Genomic DNA, 16,871 nt, shown 5'->3' on the forward strand with positions numbered 1-16,871 from the left:
TTCGTGGTTCAGATGGTCAGAGAGAGGCTCGCCTACCCATCTGAGGGGGTGTGTTGCCGATCAGGCAAGGTTCTGTTCTGTGACCCAGGAGTACTTTCATCCCAAATGTGGAGTCCTCATTTGATGCATTTGTTCTGTCGTTATCGCCCCGGTAAGACTCCTTACCGATGCTGGATCTGACCAATTACCTTCGTTTGGACTTCTGGAAGTCTCCTTTTGTACCTTAACAACAATCAATCCACTTTGTTCAATTCCGTGGTGACAAGTTACCTAAGCCCAGACTAGTGGTTTAGGTGCATGGCGATTTGACGGATTCGCATATTCATCCGTTGGAGCATGCCGTTCGGCACCAACAAACACGGAAGTCAGCCATTTATCGTTTCCATCACAAGTTTCCCTCCCAGCTCGCCCGACACCTTCCGACGTCGCTTCTTGACCTGCAACACTTCTACGCATGTGTCACTCGCCAAGCCGTACTTCCCGCAACAAGTACCGCGTCAAAAGCTGTCCAGCGCAGCACTGCCGCCTCACCGTGGCAACCTAACCTGCAGACTTTTGACAACCAAGTGGTCTCTCCACTTAGAGCCACAGCCAATACCGTCGTCGAAATGTCCTCAATTTACGAGTACGCAGCCATCACGGCGCCGCGGACAATCCGCCTGATGCACGTCTACCTAGGCGACGAATCTGATCCTATCAACCTGTCCATCGTTGTGACGACGCTCGATGCTGTCCCGGATTTCGAGGCTATCTCGTACTGCTGGGGCGATGCACAGGACCGCTGCCAAGTTACTTGCGACGGTGCCACGCTCTTCATTACCAACAGCCTCGTCACGGCGCTCGTTCACTTCTGGCTATCCGACCGGCCGCGCGTTCTGTGGGCCGACGCCATCTGCATCAACCAGGGCAGCGTGATAGAGAAGAACTGCCAGGTGTTGCTCATGCCAAACATCTACGCGCAGGCAACGCGGACGCTTGTCTGGCTTGGTGTGGCCAATGACCCCGTGTACGGGTACGTCTCGCCAACTGTAGCGACCTCGATCCGCGAGGCCCTCGAACTGGACGGCAGCTTTGAACAGTCCAAGAACGGGTTCATAGTTATATACGACTAGTCCTATCACCTGTCTATTGGATCATATTGGATCAGACAAAATACCGCGACGTGGCTATGTATCTCACCGGAATGTGGGTCGGAACATGCTGACTACTCTCCCTTGAAAGTGGCTGCTGTGAGAGCTCCTTGAGTAACTCTCGAGGCTTTGCGGGTAGATAAGATCATAAGATCCGTTCGATGGTATTCCATGGCTTCGCCGGTCGAAGGAAATGAAGGTCATTGAGAAAAACAATAAGCTTACATTGAGGTAAACCAACAATTGTGTTAAGGGGAATCGTGGCTAGTGTTCGACAATGTCTCGGCGAAAATAAAGTCAGGTTGCGTCAATCAGAAATGTCTCGTTGCCGGCGCGGGACCCATTGGGGTGGGTGCGTAGCCGGTCGGGATACTTGTTACTTTCGTAAATGTCCCAGTCATTGAACGAACAATTCTCGGTAACTTATTGACGGATCATGGAAGGGTCGGTGGCTCTGTGTTCCTCAGGACTCTGTGGAAATCCTGCTGTCTTACTCATGAGCCGTAGGTCTTTCCCTACAGGCCCCTGAGGAGCTGGCTTCTCTTGTCCATAGGCCAAGCGGGCTATGTCGGCGCAAGCATGCTGGTGGGTGATTGGTAAGTCTCCTCGTATAAGTCACTCAAGCTCAGCAGTTCTCTCGAGCGGCTGTCTTCATTCAGGTCGCAGTAATACGTAAAAGATCCTCAGTTGCACGTGTCGCTTTGTCGCTTAATTGCGTTCCCAGCCGCCGGGTCGTGTGGTGAGTGCGGCTGCGGCGGCAACGAGTAGGGCAATGGGAAGGCTGCGGATGATTGGAAGTGAGGAGGTAAATGCGCGGGATGAGTGAGCGCATGATGCTATCAAAGACTGGGGAACACATTGTATAAAATGGTGCCTCTCGGGCGACCGGCAATCTCTCATTCCGCTGGAAATACGACGATTCGGCGATTTTCTCGGTCCAGATGCCCGTGCAGTGATACCACTTTCCTGTCTTTTAATCAGTCACGTTATAAAGAGACTCGAGTGACGGGACAAGGCGCTGCGTGAAAAGTCTGGACCATCTAATCTCAATTAGCCAAATTCGTGTGTCATCGCCTTCAGATTCGGATGGTGGGAAGCCACAGAGATGAAAACAGTCCATCCCACTCAAAGACTTTTTTTCGAGAGGCTAGCTCTCATCGATCACCCATGACACTGTCAGACCCTCCTCCTTTAGTACAAACAACGCCCACAGCGACACCAACGCCATTTGGATGACAGGGAATCCCTTCTTCGACCACAACCCGTACCAGGACCACGACCACATCACAACATGACCACGGCCAACAAGCCGGACCATTTCAGCTACCTCGAACTCAAACTTCGGCGACGGTGTCAACTGCTACCATCATGCACTCATCATTCACCGATCCCCGCCCCAGCCTGGAATCCGCTCCCGTCGCCATCCCGGCCAAGACGATCCGGTGCATGCGATGTGCGTCTGCCATGGAAATGACATCAACAGACGATCTTAGCTCCAAAGGAATGGTTCGCATCTCCACAAACCTCTACTATTGCGAACGGTGCGCCAAAGAGACCGGCTTCACCTGCGTTCGCCGCCAGGAAGAACGGGAATCGGCTCGAGACTCGAAAGACAGGTCACACCAGACGGGGCAAGCAAAGTATTTCTCTCGCACAAATATAACAATGGACTACTCAGCAAGCCAGCCTTAAGGCCTCTGGCAGCATCGGAAATGCCATATTGTTCCAAGTGCAACATCCACGGCAACCGCCAGCGACAACGCTCCAGGCGTGTTACGGGTTGCACCCATGATGAAGTATCAGGCAGCGCCATGCCTATACGCGTCCCAGCTGCGATACAGCTGCGGCAACGACGCGACCCCTGCGCGAGGTCACGTAAGTAGACGTGCGAAAGGCACCCCCTAAGGCTCATTTCGCACTCTCCCCCTTTCTCTCCTTTCCTCCTGGCTCCCTATCTTAGGACAATATACCTTATGGCCTCACCTGTGGCGACCACCAGTGACCAGCCCCTAACAAAGGGAGCTCCGATCGCCATCGAATCTATATAACAGCATCCATGATGGCTTCTAAAGATTCTGAGATGCCCTACAGGAGGGAATCTAACTAGGTAAAACACGAATCAAGATCAAGCATCTCAACGGATTAAACCGTCGGTAATTCCGGCCAGGTGACACGTCCAGACGACGGAGACTAATCCACGTGACTATACACTGTGTGGAGTTGGCAGTGGGACACTACAGTAGGTCAAGGGACGCCTGCGCCCACCCGCAACGGGCGGCCAGCTCCTGAGGTCTCCGGTTAAACCGCGGCTAGATTCCGGTTGATCAGGGACCCGCAACCCGCGCTACCTTGCAGCTCCAGCTGTGAGCTGCTACGCAGTAACTTTCTCCCAATACAAGCTCAATTACCCACCCACTTGATGCCTTGACAATTGTCTTGATTGATGTTGTTCTTCCTCTCTGCGTCCATCCTGGGGCGGGGGTGGTCCAATTTACTCCACCCCTTCACCGTCCCAGCGGCAGAATATCGCTCTATCCAACAGACCCGGTTGTTAACGCCGCTTTAGCCGGACAGCAGGGGCAATTTCACAAGTTTATGGTGACCGGGTAACGCCATTCTGGAACAACCGTTTCTAGCAGCCGTTAAGCACAAAACCCCAACTAGGAATATTGACTGAAGTGTGGCTGAGCTTGGACTGAGCCGAGTCTGAGCAACAGCGACAAGCACGCTAATCCTAATTAGGGAAGCTAGCCACCCTTGGTAAAACCCAGAACCGAGTGTCGGATCACAATTCTCTAGTCGCAATGATTTCAAGACAACCCGACAAGCCTGAGCGAGTCCCTCCATAGTCGACCCTCGGCCTCCGGATCGAACGCGTGCTTGGCGTACCCCGAGCCAAAAGGGTTACTCTCGTCCTCTGAGGGATCCGCCACAGCGCACTCGGCAAGATACTTCCCTCCCTTTCCCTCCCACTGCTTCCCAATTGCCGCCCAGACAGTGGTTGCAGCTCCTTGCTCAGGGCTCTTGAACTGCTTAAAGAGCTCCCCGTCGCTGCCGGCGCTCTCCAACTCAGCTTGTGAAAGATGCTTTGTGAGAGGGGTCATGATCCCACCAGGGTGTAGGCTTATCCCGTGAAGGCCCTGAGAGCCATGTCGCCGCTCCAGTTCGTTGGCCATGTAGATGTTGGCAGTTTTGGACTGTCCATAGGCTCCCCAAGGAGTATATTCGCTCTTTTCGAAGTTATAGTCGTCCGAGGCATTGATGCCATTCCTCAGGTGTGCGGTAGAAGCCACGACGACAACACGGCTGTGAAAGTGTGGCGTAGTAGCTGCCAGCAGTGCCGGCTTCAGCAGCTCGAAGAACAAGAAGTGGGATAAGTGATTGGTGCCGAACTGCAGCTCGTGACCGTCTTTGGTGAACTGAAGGGTTGGGATGGCCATGATTCCGGCATTGTTGACCAGGATGTTGATCTTGTCCGTCTTAGCTAGAATGCTGCTGGCTGCGAGACGGACACTTTCCAGAGACTCTTGGTCCATCTCGACAAGCTCCATGCGGCTGGGGTCGAAAATACCAGCTAGGGCTTCCTTGGCTTTGGCGAGATTTCGGGCCGTCAAGAAAAGCTTAGCTCCAGTAGCTGAGAGAGCACGAGCTGTCTCAATTCCAATCCCTGACGAGGTGCCAGTGATGACCACCACCTTGTCCTGCAGTTTGCCCTCCACACCTTCGTCTTTGATGATCTGCAGCGCCGTTGGTCTGGCGTCGCCGGGACCCTGAGGATTGGCGTGGGCTGCTGCGTAGCGAGACATCGTTGGTGCTTCTTTCGATTGAGAATTGGGACTGAGAGGTGACGTAGGCAAGGAACAATTAGATCAGTATCGAGATGGACCTCAGAAGTTGATATTCCCCTGGTCTTTTATACTTGGTTTGTAGATATATCCTCCGCCTATAAACACTATTCAGTCTATGTACTGTTATAACCCTATCTCCTATCTCCGTGTCTCTTAGTCCCCGAGCGCCGCGCGTTCTCTGCCCGCTCCTACACAGGTGCTGTCTCCATCGGAACTTAAACTCTTGAAGCATCGTGGCTGACCGTATTTGCCCTTTCCGTTATAGCGCTGCAGTTGACTATTGTTACAAGCTTTGTAAGCTGGCTGACCGTTTTTGCCCTTTCCGTTACAGCGCTGGGGTTTGTCTTGGTTAAGCTAAGCTGGCTGACAGTTCTCGCCTTTTTAGGCTTAGCCCTTCACATGACGTCAAGCGGCGATGATCGAAATTCCCAAATGTCGAGTCCCGGTCCTGATGTTACTCGGACTGATGTTCCTCTCATATCGGCTCGTTGCAAAGACGTTGCGAAGATGGAGCCCACTAGCCAAAAGCCCACTGTGGAGGAGCGGAGAGAGCGCAAGAAATTGCAGAACCGACTGAACCAGAGAGCGCACAGTAAGATTCCGAGATGCCTGTACTCTAGGGTGTCTTCCTAGCTGATGGAATGATCAGGGCAGCGGATCAAGGACCGAAAGGACACGGATATCAAGACTCAAAAGAACCCTTTTCGGATTGAACGCTGGCGATTGGATAATGGTCCTGGCCTCTCAATGCAGATTTCTCGGCCCCTTGTTCTCACTTCGGACACCGCTGCCAACGACCGACAGGCCCTTGGCCATGGAACCACCGAACCACTCCAGCCTCAGACAACCAAGGTCCGCAGAATACCAAACAGAGCACTGCTTTCTCTAGAGCCCGAATCAGTCCATGATTCCGGGCCTTCTCTGCCCACTGATCACGTTCTGATCCATCTCATCACCCACAACGCATGCCGAGGGCTCATGCATAACAGAAATGTAATGAGAGCCGTAGCAAGTTACATCAGTGCCGTTCACGATCCGCCCCTACGCCCCGATTTCGCAGTGGCATGCGAAACCGTGGTGCTTCGACCTACTCACCGAACAATGCCAATCGACCTTTTACCAACACAGGTTCAAATGAACAGCCCACATCCTACCTGGATGGACGCGCTTCCGTTCCCTGAAATCAGGGACAATCTCATCAGGCGGCAGTATCTGTTCAATCACAAGCACTTTTTAGAGGATCTTGTTGGCGATCAGGTATACTTACATCCACTGCCTGCACAGAGTCAGGGAGGCCCGGTGTCAACACCAAGTTCACAGCAATATCGGCGGCAAGATGACAGCCAATCTGCACAAGATGGGAAAGGACTTATCCTATGGGGAGAGCCGCATTTGAAAGAGAATTGGGAAGCTACTGCTGGTTTTTTGACAAAGTGGTCATGGGCTGTCGAGGGATGCCATGAACTTGTCGACATCTCGAATAAATGGAGAACCACGAGGGGCGAATATTCTCTCCAGATACGTCCTCAAAGCGGACAATAACAGGCTTTGCATCATATCTTACATGGTACTTGGCTGAACTAGCGTTAGTGACTTGTGCTTAGGCCGTCTCAAGTACACCCTTTCCATATCGTGCCTACGAATCACATTTCTATCTCAGGTATTAGGGAGAGCACAAATGGAGACCCCGACTCAATACATATCCTTCATGACTAACTTACCATATTAATTTTGCAGAAAGTGGCTGTTTAGTAGTAAGGCTACTGGGCAAGTTGGATACAACGTCCTGGCCAGCGCCAACCAGCCGCTCAGCGCCTCTCTCTCCCTCTCGCACCACAGAAAATGGGATAACGCGCGCCGGAGACACCCTCAGAGCCGTCGGAGCGCAGCGTCGCATCATTGACGAGGCCTACGACCTCGTAGCCGCCGCATTAGACGGCATAGACGTCCCGCATACTCGCCCCGAGCTGCAGTCTGCAGTCAGGGCGCTGACGGCGACATTCTCTGCCTTCATCAAGCACGAGTCAGACGGACCCGCTAGCACCGGAGGCGGAAAAACCTACGCCCTGGCCGCCAACGCCAAAACAACCGCCGCCGCCAAATCCCAAGCCCCCCAAGCACAGCGGAAGAAGAAAAGCTCCGACAGTCGGCTCTTCGGCCGGCTCCCAGGGGAACTGATCGCCCCCTCGCGAGGGTACAACCCATACGCTCTTCGCCAGGCCATTTCCACGAGCCTACAGATCCGCCCCGGAGATGTATCCATCAGACACACCGTCACAGGCTATTCCCTACGGCCCAGGAACGATGAGATATGCACCCTCCTGCTACAGAAGAGGCCAGAGCTGCAGCGCTGCCTCAAGGCAAGCAGGATCGAGGAACCCACCACCTGGTACCAGTACCTCGTCCCGCATTGCCCCATCGCGCTCTGGATGCGACGGCAGCTCCGTGGAAGCCGCATCCCAGATTCAAGAAGAAATCGAGATCCAAACAGGCCTCGTCCCGACAGCAGCGCGACCCACCCGTCAAAGCCCCAACCTCCTCCAGGGAACACAATCCTGGATCATCCACCTCCCCCAAGCTGTCCCGGACGGCTTCCGACTGTTTGGGGTGTCTGGATGAGCAAAATTCCTCCCCCCACGTCCAAGAATCCCCACCAGGCATACCACTGGTTGCCAAGGCTATCACGGTAGCTACTACTGCAACCGGGCCCCGGTCTGCGTCAACTGCGGCGAAGAGCGGTGTCCAAGCAACGGCACAAGCTGCGGGAAGACACCAAAGTGCGCCAACTGCCATGGCCCCTACCCCGCCTCACACGAGGATTGCCCAGCCAAGCCGGTGATAGAGGAGGGCAGAGGGAGATACCCGACCTTGACGCAGCTACGACGCATACGGCGGCAGGAGAAGCCGTAAGGCGATCCCCGACGCGTCCCCAGCTGACATCCCTACCTCCGCAGACCCCGGAGGAATCAGTAGCGGGCACCATCACGGTCGGCCCCACTGAGAACATCCCCCTCAGCGAGGCGGACGAGCCCTCCGCCGACGTCAACCTGGACGACGATATCGACGACGATACCACAGACCCCTCGGGAGTAGCACCTCCCCTTCAGGAGCCCCTGGAGGAAAGCCAGACCCTTCCCCCGCTCGACCACTCCAACCGCAACAGGCCCCGTGACAGGGCATCGAAGCACCAAGTTAACTACTATCGGAATGAGGCAGGCTATACCCAGGCCTTTGAAGCCGAGTCGGAGCTCTAGGGTTCCGACCCGGGGCTCCAGCAAGAGACCCACTACACTGCGCATTGCCCAGTGTAACGTGGGGAAACGGTCCCCGGCGAATACCGCACTGCTTCAGCTCTGTCACGAAGAGGAGATAGATGTGGTGCTAGCCCAGGAACCCTGGAGTAGTCACGGTGAGCGACTGCTCCTGAACACCCACCCAGGCTACGACACCTTCAGCCCGGTGGACCACTGGGACAGCAATGAATCCCGACCCCGCGTGCTCACGTACGTGAGGAAGAACCTCAGATGCCAACAGACAAGGCCCTCAGCATCCAGGGACCTCCTCTGGATGTCTGTCCAAGGCTTCACCATCGTCAACGTCTATAGACCACAAGATAATACCGACGACGATCAGACAACAGCGACTCTTCCCGAGTACCAGCCACCGCCAAACTCAGTCATCGCCGGGGACTTCAACTCTCGCCATCCGCTCTGGGAACCCAAATCCCAGCCCACGGGCACTGGGAAGGCGATCGCCCGTTGGGCGGACTCAAACAACCTCCAGTACATCGGCGATATTGGCACCCCCACACAGGACCGAGGACACGTCCTCGACCTCACCTTCTCAAACATCCCCTCAGCCACGGCAGAGGTCTGCCCGTCACTGCACCCAGGCACAGACCACGAGGCCCTTCTCACAGTCATCCCCCTCAACCCCCTCTCGGGACTCCACACCATCGCCCGAGCAGTCGTTCCTGAAGCTCACATAGAGAGATTCGTCTCGCTAGTCAAACTCGACCCCCCGCGGACGGTTCAGCCAGGCTCTTCCGCGGTAGAGCTCGACCAAGGAGCGGAGGCTATCCTCAAATGCCTCACGGCAGCCATGGAAGCCACAAAGTCGACACCGACATTGGGCTGCAGCCAAGTCCATCGCAGACGCTCAAATTCCGGCGAGCTTAGCAAGGCCTCAATTGCCCAGTGCGTCCTTGGATAGTAGGCAGGGCAATCCGGACGCACATTCGCAACGGTTGTTGAGATTCGTACGACATACTGAACGCCAGCCGTGAGAGCAGACACGTGAAATGTTGATTCTTCGGCGAACTGATTCGGGTGTACGTGTGAAGCAATGAAAGCTCTCACAACATTGTTGTGACGGAGCCAGTCCGGGGTGATCTCAGCCCAATTCTTTTCTACTGCTTCGACGTTAGGCAATTCGGCGAGCTGTTGTGCTGCAGCTCCGTGCGAGGAACGTGTAAGAGCAAGGATTCTGTGTCCGGAAAAGTTGGTGGTGGTTTTGAGAAGTTCTGACAAGGTGTCATCAACGCCTCGTCCGGTATTGCCAGTGGCGCCGGCGTCAAGGATGGTAGGAGCCATAGTTGGAATTTGTACAACGCAGACAAACCAGTGTAGGAATGAAGTAGCCCGACACAAAACATATTCCATCCAAGGGGATGGTATCGCTGTTTATCCCAGTAGACGAGCTACCGGCCATTGGGTCGATTAGTAATTTTCCCACACCAGAGCTTGTAAACACTATTCTGTCTGATAATCGCCTGATTAGTCAAGCCGTCGCGGGATGATTTGTCAGGCATAGTGCGCACTCAGCCCATCCTGATACTCCACGGCTGCTGACATGGCGCTGCCGTCGCTAGGCCTCACCTCGGCGAGTCGCTACAGCCGAAGTTGCCGGCCTAGTGTCGGATTCTCGGACTGATTATGAATTGTCAACTCTTCCTCTCCCGTAGTCTATAGACACACTGTTTTGCGGAAATTGACTCCGGCATGAACGGAGGGCTGTGATCAGCTTAGCGTGTAACAACTCCGCAACACGTCTCTCCGCAACACGTCCGGAACGGAATTCCTTCTAATTTTCCGCGCTAAAACTAATCGCGGGACAGTATCTGTTGCGATACCTGCTGAACCCTATAAGTAGCTGCAATAAATGACGGCAAATCCTTACGGCAATCATGCTTGGACCGACTGGACTTCAGTCCTACCATTGATCGATTTCTCCACAGCTATCACCTCAATTCCGAGCACGTTCGTTCGATAGCCATGTCTAATCTAGAGGAAACCAGGGAAGACTCTTTTTCCCCCTTGCCGGTTTAGCACAGGACGGCTGGTCGACAGTCGAGGAGGCATCCGCGACATGCTACTGCGGTACCGTTCAACTCTCCGTTGTGAGTATTTCACCAGCCTTCAAGGACAACCCGGCTGATTTTTTCAGCCTATTACGAAACCAGGCCTAATCCTCTCATTCGTCTGTCACTGCAGTGACTGCCGTAAGATCACGGCGTCAATGTTCACCTCTGGCTTCATAGTCCTCGACTCTCACTTAAAGCATATTCGCGGGGAGGAGAACCTTAAGCAATTCAGCCAGTCAGACACCATCAAGCAAGAGGGCAAGCCTATGACAAACTTCTTTTGCAGTACCTGCGGCACGCTCATGTACCGTCGGTCTGCGGGTATCCCAGGGGCGAGCATCCTCAGAATTGGCACTGTTGATGACTTCAGGCTTGCAGAGACTGCACTGGAACCAACAATCGAGCAGTATGTCAAACACCGAGTCAGTTGGATCAAGGATATCGAGGGTATGGTGCAGTTCGATGGTCAAGCTTCGGGGGAGGTAGCGAGGTAGCCATCAACGGCAACCAGTAGTTTCAAAATAGCATCTCCGACAAGCGCAAGAGGTTTATTGCCGTCGGAACGTCCGTGGACTTCAGGGTGTGCCACTGAAGCCCCGTCTGCCAACAAAGCTTTCTCAAGCAGCTCGATACGTACGAAGTGGTATTGAAACTTTTCTTGTAGGTCTGCCTTTGAAGCCATATTTCACGGCAGGTAGTACCAACGAAGGTTTTCCAGGTGTGTCCGTAACGTGCACCCCGATGTCTGATGGCGAGGCCGCTCTGTATATATGTGTCTGTAGGCAGGCCGCATATGACTGACGCGAACAGGAAATCAACCAAAGCCTTGTCTCGCAATAGAACGGCGTTGAACCTTGTAAAACGGATTGGCGGACTTTACTTTTGTAGCTCAATGGAACGTCGATGAAAACGGAGACGTCTCACCCATTCGTCATCTGCACCCAATTGAACTATGACCACCAACTGAGCTGAACCAAATATCATGCTAAAGACGCCTTTCTAACCTTCTCGGTGGCGCAAGGTCAGTGGTTCCGTTAATGGATCTGGATGCGATATACCTGCTCCCTATCAAGCCACGACCTGAGAACCCCTCCACCCTCTCCCCTAGCTGAAAAGCGCCTTATCTACACCTGTAGGCAGTCATCTGGGCGAGGTCAGCTCTACGTCGATGTCCAACCTCTTTCCGGTTCGCTTCAAGGCCGGAACCGAAGTGACGAGTCTCTCAAGGCTCGCTGCCTCCTATCGAGCCGCCGACGTCGACCCATCGAGACACCCGCAGCAGGAAGGGGTGACATTCTCGGCTTGGTGTAAAATACTGAACGCAAAGAGCTTGTCGAACAGGCTTTCAGGTCGAACATGAGCTTCTCGGAGATCATAAACGCCGCCTCGTCCTGCGAGGCGGCATGTGTAGTCTCGCCGGTCTTGGTGTCGGCTATGAAAGGCTATCGGGGGAGTCTGGTGTGTAAATCTGGGATCGAACGGGGTCGGCTACGTCGACTGACCTCTCTGGCTAGGTGGCGACGTATTTAACTCTAGAAAAGGCGACGATGTTAGTAGTTAAAACGTCGTACACATTTTGCTTCAAATCTATGTACTGGACGGTCCAGGGTTGTTCTAGATGACCGCCCAAGACCAGTGTCTCCCTATTAGAGAGGACGACAGCCCTTTGCTGATTTTATTCGGGTGTAAATGGGACAGCTACGTCCTGCGGTTCATCAAAGTCATCACTAACGATCAGTACCTTCACAGATCCGTGCTTTTCGAACGAAGGATTCACGGCCCCCATTTAATACGGGCACGTTGCAACACACCAGAGGGTACATTATCATGAGGATTATTCCTTTGTGCACGAGCAAGATGAGTACATACGAAGCAGCCGAGTCTGTAGTCATCTGGCGGACGCAAGCCGAACCTTATACCTGTGTCCCATTTCCAAGCCTGGCGAGACGAAATCAATCGCAGTCAAATTCGGGCCTAGACCTCGCATACTCGGAGAGTGTCGCGAGCGAGCAAAGCTGCCATCGCGTATCATGGCATGACATAGATGGACTATAGCGGCGTAGGATGTACTCCAGGCAATATGACACAGCCCCCGACCCGAACCGGCCCACGGCGGCCCTGCCGGCGGACAGCTGGTCACAGTGCCTGGGCTGCGTCGACGCGACGTGAGCCACTTAAAAACTTTAGAGACGGGAAGTGTCAGGGCCCCCTTTGATGAAGCAGCCCTGTAGATCCTCCATCTCGCCTCGATGAACGCCCCATGACCGCAGACTGGGTTCTTCACGCTCAAGGTGCAAACAGGGCTGGCGCAACAGAGCAGATAACTTATCTTTGCATATGGGTTGGAAAGAGGGGCGAAATGTGATGATCAGCAACTCCGTCCTCCCTCAGGTTGGGATGCACGGGCCAAAGATATGAGGGGGGTCATTGCGATAGTGCACGAGAATTCTCGGGATAGCGTAGCTTGCGTCCATAGGATATGGACTTCTGCAACTTGGCCATGACCTAATGGGTTGGGTGGAAATTGGGTTTACCGGTCTGGTGCCGTCACTTCGGGGGGATCCCCCAGAGCTAATATCGGTAATGAACGCGGTATTGGCCCAGAGGGGCACTAATTTATCGCCAGAGTCCCCCGCATGCGGATGCGGTACTAGATACTCCTCTGTGGTTGGACAAGCTTGGTTCCCTGTCTTCCGCGACTCGAGTGAGCGCTCTGGCGCGCAGACACACTGGGAGGACCTCGGATGAGGCATGGCCCATAGGGCCTGGCGATCCATGAGGCACTTGTTTCGGGGATTTGCACCTGGCTACAGTCCAAGAAGGAACTACTAAGGATGGTGGGTGATCCCGCATCTGGACGACAACATGTTGGCGATAGATCTCCCAGCTAACAAACACTGCTTAGTCTACAGGAGTGGTATTTCTACATCTTCATTGAAACCACCTTGAAGAGGGAAAGATCCCTTGGGAATTAATGAAAGTATTCAACGCCAGCAAGCCCACCAGGTCGCGGCTTCACAGCTCGCTACCTTACACTTCTTTCCCATCATTGGTTAATCACGGTCTAACCAGCGCGCTTTCATTCACCGCCAAAATTAAATGTCGCCTTCCATCAGCTTGAACCCTCAGTCCTCGGAGAATATACACGGGCAGATCACCAGATACCTCGTTCACAGTGCAATACAAGACGCCACAGCAGGAAACACATCGATTTGACGTAGCATGATTACTATTAATTTCCCGCCACGAGATATGTTTGACGCAGACCAACTATGAATTAGTCCCGGCAGCTACGGCAGCCTTCATCTCTACATAGTACTCCTTTGCCTTCCCCGCCAATACTTCCTTGATATACTCCTCAATTGTTCGTAGCTTCATGTCCGGGTATAGCTTGCGCGCGTCGAGGTAGCCCAGGTACGCCGCCTTCTCAGGAGTATTATCACCGCGCACCCCCCAGGTGTTCCAATACTCGAATTGTGAGCGCTTGAACCAGTCAGGCGTGCCCAAGGCTGACTTAGGCATTTCTTGCAAGTTGGCGGCGACGGTTTGTTCGTCCATGTACGAACGCTCGATAGTCTCACCGCTCAGTCGTTCGAAGAGGTCGTATATTTCGGTCTGGGAAGCTAACTCGCCGAAGCCGAAAACAGATTTGTTGAGGGTACGAGGATCGAGGATAACGCGGGCGAGGAGGCGACCAACGTCACCCAGATGAGTACTGGCGAAGCGGACTGACCCTGTGCCAATGATGACATTTGGGTGGCCGACATGTACGTAGGCGTTGCGCTTTGAAGGGAGCAGTGGGAGCGTATTTTGCTGCCACCAGCCGATGTCGAGGACGGTGTAGGGCAAGTAGAGCTTCTTGATGTGGTTGAGATTGTCCTCCTTGATGTCGCGTAAGGCCAGGACACCCTTTGGGGGGGCAACAGTGGCGAAGAAGCAGGGGACAAAGCGGGCAACACCCGCGGTTTTTGCAGCAGTGGCGATTGCAGGCTCGGAGGGTAGGCCCGCGAAGTTGACAGCGGAAACGACGGTTTCAATCCCAGTAAAGGCCTTGACGAGGGCGGCGGCGTCGCCCGTGATGTCAAGAGGCTGTACATTGATGCCGCGAGCACGGAACGCTTGATTCGCGGAGCTTTGCAGGGAGGTAGGGCGGGTGAAAGCAGTGATTTCCTAAATGTATTAGTATTTGCTTATAGAATATATTTGAAGGGAGCCTACAAAAGGGTGAGGGTGTTCAAGAAGACCATCGATGATAGATGTACCGGTCTCACCGTTTGCCCCGATCACTGCAATCTTCATGACGACAATGTCTTACTAGTGCATATAGCGATGTTGATTGGTGTGAGTGAAGTGCTTGGTTGAAAGCGGACGTATGTTGCCGAGTCTAGATGTTAATAACAAATGATCACGTCTCTTCTCGCATCATTTTATAATCGAAACTCCGCCCAAGTCCGCCAGTTCCGCAGAACAGGCGAGGTTGATTATAAATTGGTGCATATTGTTCCGTAGCGAGCAAGCAGGGACCGTGAAGGATGCTCTACCTCGGTTTCGCATCCACTGTTTCGGGATACATTCTGTAACGCTTACACTAGTTAACCCGTCGCGGCGGGATCCACTGGCACTAGCGAAAACACTCGATAATGAGATTCCGGTGACGGTGTTCCACCAAAGATTGTCCTGGTGTGGGCCGAACGAGGAGTGGGTGTCATAACTATATGCTCCAAGAGTGGAAGTACCGCCGCACTAAAGCTGGGTGAGGTTTCGGTAACCCTGATAGTCCGTGCACGTGGAAGTATGCCAAATGCGTCGCTTCTTCGCTCGAGATTGGCCAGCTTTCAAAGACTTCGAGATGATCAGTTCGGCCGTCTAGGTAAGCCGCCTTCAGCCCCCGAAGGCCTAAACCAGTACCGGTATGGCCACCTTAGCTGTGGAGCTCCAACTTTACTTGGTACCGTCGCGTTCCCACGTCTACTGAATTGAGTTGCGTCCTGACTCCTCGTCTTTCGATGATTTTGCTACGTTCTTCTGACACCTGTCTGCTCACACACGATCTCCCTTGATTCCGCGCACAGGCACGGCAGCAGATAGCATGCGTGACATGGGCAAGATTTACTTTGCCGCCCTTGATCCCCGGCTGGAAAAGATGAGTAGCACGGACTTTTTCGTGTCTTTCCGCAGTTCCCAACCTCCGGCCTAGCCTTCCTTCTCAGAACGAGTCTTTCTCCCTGAACCGAAACAGCTCCAGAATTATCAATCATGCCGTCGAATTTTCTTGTGGTCGGTACGACGGGCAATACCGGACAGGGCGTCGTCATGGCCTTGTCCAGGCTCCTCGAGTCAAGCACTTCCTTTCGAAGTCCAAGATCATACCCCTGACCCGGTCCTCTCGCAGTACTCCGGCGCAGAAGCTCGCTGCTCTACCCAGTGTCGATGTGATCGAGTAACCTTGGGTTGAGATTGCTGCAGACTGATTTCGCCAACACACCGTCGTCCGCGCCTTCATCGCGTCCCAATCGAGACCAGCCACTTCACCGAAGAGTCAGTATTCCGGCTAGGTGCGCTCAAATCAGGTCTAGAGTATGTTTTGCGAATCTCTGCACAGCTACCAACGTGCGCCCGGACTGCAACGCCTACTACGCAAGGGCCCACTGGAGAGTTCAGGCTATGCTAAGCTCGCCTGAGTTCAAGGGCTTAACAGGCAAGACAGGCGCCTTAAGCTTGACCGCCTCGGAGGACACACCTGTCGTTCTCATTGATCCAATCGAGATTGGAGTGTCCGCAGCCCACCTGCTAATGGAAGATGACATTCCACGACAAGGCAAAGCAGAGTACGTTCTGAATGGCCCAGAAAATATTAGTGGACGGCAGATCACGGATCTCGTCAAGCATGAGATTGGCACCAAGGTTAAGAACGTTTAGTTCAAGGACGTTTCCTGGGTTGAGTATGTGGCGGCACAGAGTTCAGAGCCCAAATCCATTATCAGCTCACTCAGGTTTGCCCAAGTCACGACTTGGGAAGGAAAATGCACGTCCTACACAACAAGTCAGGAAGTCCTGCGTCTGGCCGCGCCGAAGGTCACGCCCGCAACCTACTTCAAGACCATGCTGCAGAACTAGTAAATGAGTATAGGCAATTTTCCAAAAGAACGCAGGTGCACTCGCCATCTCTGCGCACTCAGTCAAGGAGTAGACAGTAGATCAGATTCAGAGTACACTACCTATGTTGCAAGAGTTACCGCGTAGGGACCCAGCGAATTCGAAGAGCCTGACTGCCGTCATAGCAGTACAAAGTCCTCAAACTCCGGCCAATGAAATTGAAAAGACAACCGAATGCTCGCGCTATAGGTGTTGTGACAGTTAAACTCGGAAACAGTCCCGCCCAACCTCGGTCCGTTTTCCCGTCGCAGGCATGGCAACAAGCCGCGGAAGCTGCAATTGCTTGGTTCTCTTGTAATGATGGCCAGATAATGGAGAGATTGTGTCACATGAGCAGCACACACCGAGTTCTGCGTGGTCACGGCTCCAGAGTAG

General features: G+C 53.7%; 6 protein-coding genes across 6 annotated transcripts; 4 read left to right on the forward strand and 2 right to left on the reverse strand.

Moving 5' to 3' along the window:
* Nucleotides 1-608: 608 nt before the first annotated feature.
* On the forward strand, nucleotides 609-1,112 carry VDAG_09150 (uncharacterized protein; the record flags this gene model as incomplete). The annotated part of the gene is made up of 1 exon (XM_009655452.1): nucleotides 609-1,112. One exon carries the CDS (start codon nucleotides 609-611, stop codon nucleotides 1,110-1,112), a length of 504 nt encoding a protein of 167 aa, XP_009653747.1.
* Nucleotides 1,113-3,940: 2,828 nt separating this feature from the next.
* VDAG_09151 (WW domain-containing oxidoreductase) lies at nucleotides 3,941-4,936 on the reverse strand (the record flags this gene model as incomplete). The annotated part of the gene is made up of 1 exon (XM_009655453.1): nucleotides 3,941-4,936. One exon carries the CDS (start codon nucleotides 4,934-4,936, stop codon nucleotides 3,941-3,943), a length of 996 nt encoding a protein of 331 aa, XP_009653748.1.
* A 474-nt stretch (nucleotides 4,937-5,410) lies between these two features.
* VDAG_09152 (uncharacterized protein) lies at nucleotides 5,411-6,555 on the forward strand (the record flags this gene model as incomplete). The annotated part of the gene is made up of 2 exons (XM_009655454.1): nucleotides 5,411-5,570; nucleotides 5,628-6,555. The coding sequence occupies 2 exons, from the start codon at nucleotides 5,411-5,413 to the stop codon at nucleotides 6,518-6,520; spliced, it is 1,053 nt and encodes a 350-aa protein (XP_009653749.1). The 3' UTR covers nucleotides 6,521-6,555.
* A 3,410-nt stretch (nucleotides 6,556-9,965) lies between these two features.
* On the forward strand, nucleotides 9,966-10,999 carry VDAG_09153 (uncharacterized protein). Its single transcript, XM_009655455.1, has 2 exons — nucleotides 9,966-10,376; nucleotides 10,424-10,999. Exon 2 carries the CDS (start codon nucleotides 10,496-10,498, stop codon nucleotides 10,832-10,834), a length of 339 nt encoding a protein of 112 aa, XP_009653750.1. The 5' UTR covers nucleotides 9,966-10,376; nucleotides 10,424-10,495; the 3' UTR covers nucleotides 10,835-10,999.
* Nucleotides 11,000-13,610: 2,611 nt separating this feature from the next.
* On the reverse strand, nucleotides 13,611-14,639 carry VDAG_09154 (isoflavone reductase family protein; the record flags this gene model as incomplete). The annotated part of the gene is made up of 2 exons (XM_009655456.1): nucleotides 13,611-14,510; nucleotides 14,559-14,639. 2 exons carry the CDS (start codon nucleotides 14,637-14,639, stop codon nucleotides 13,611-13,613), a joined length of 981 nt encoding a protein of 326 aa, XP_009653751.1.
* Nucleotides 14,640-16,133: 1,494 nt separating this feature from the next.
* Nucleotides 16,134-16,457, forward strand: VDAG_09155 (uncharacterized protein; the record flags this gene model as incomplete). Its single annotated transcript, XM_009655457.1, has 2 exons — nucleotides 16,134-16,244; nucleotides 16,266-16,457. 2 exons carry the CDS (start codon nucleotides 16,134-16,136, stop codon nucleotides 16,455-16,457), a joined length of 303 nt encoding a protein of 100 aa, XP_009653752.1.
* Nucleotides 16,458-16,871: the final 414 nt, after the last annotated feature.

This window comes from Verticillium dahliae, genomic scaffold (assembly GCF_000150675.1).
Source record: "Verticillium dahliae VdLs.17 supercont1.23 genomic scaffold, whole genome shotgun sequence".
Classification (NCBI taxonomy): domain Eukaryota; kingdom Fungi; phylum Ascomycota; class Sordariomycetes; order Glomerellales; family Plectosphaerellaceae; genus Verticillium; species Verticillium dahliae.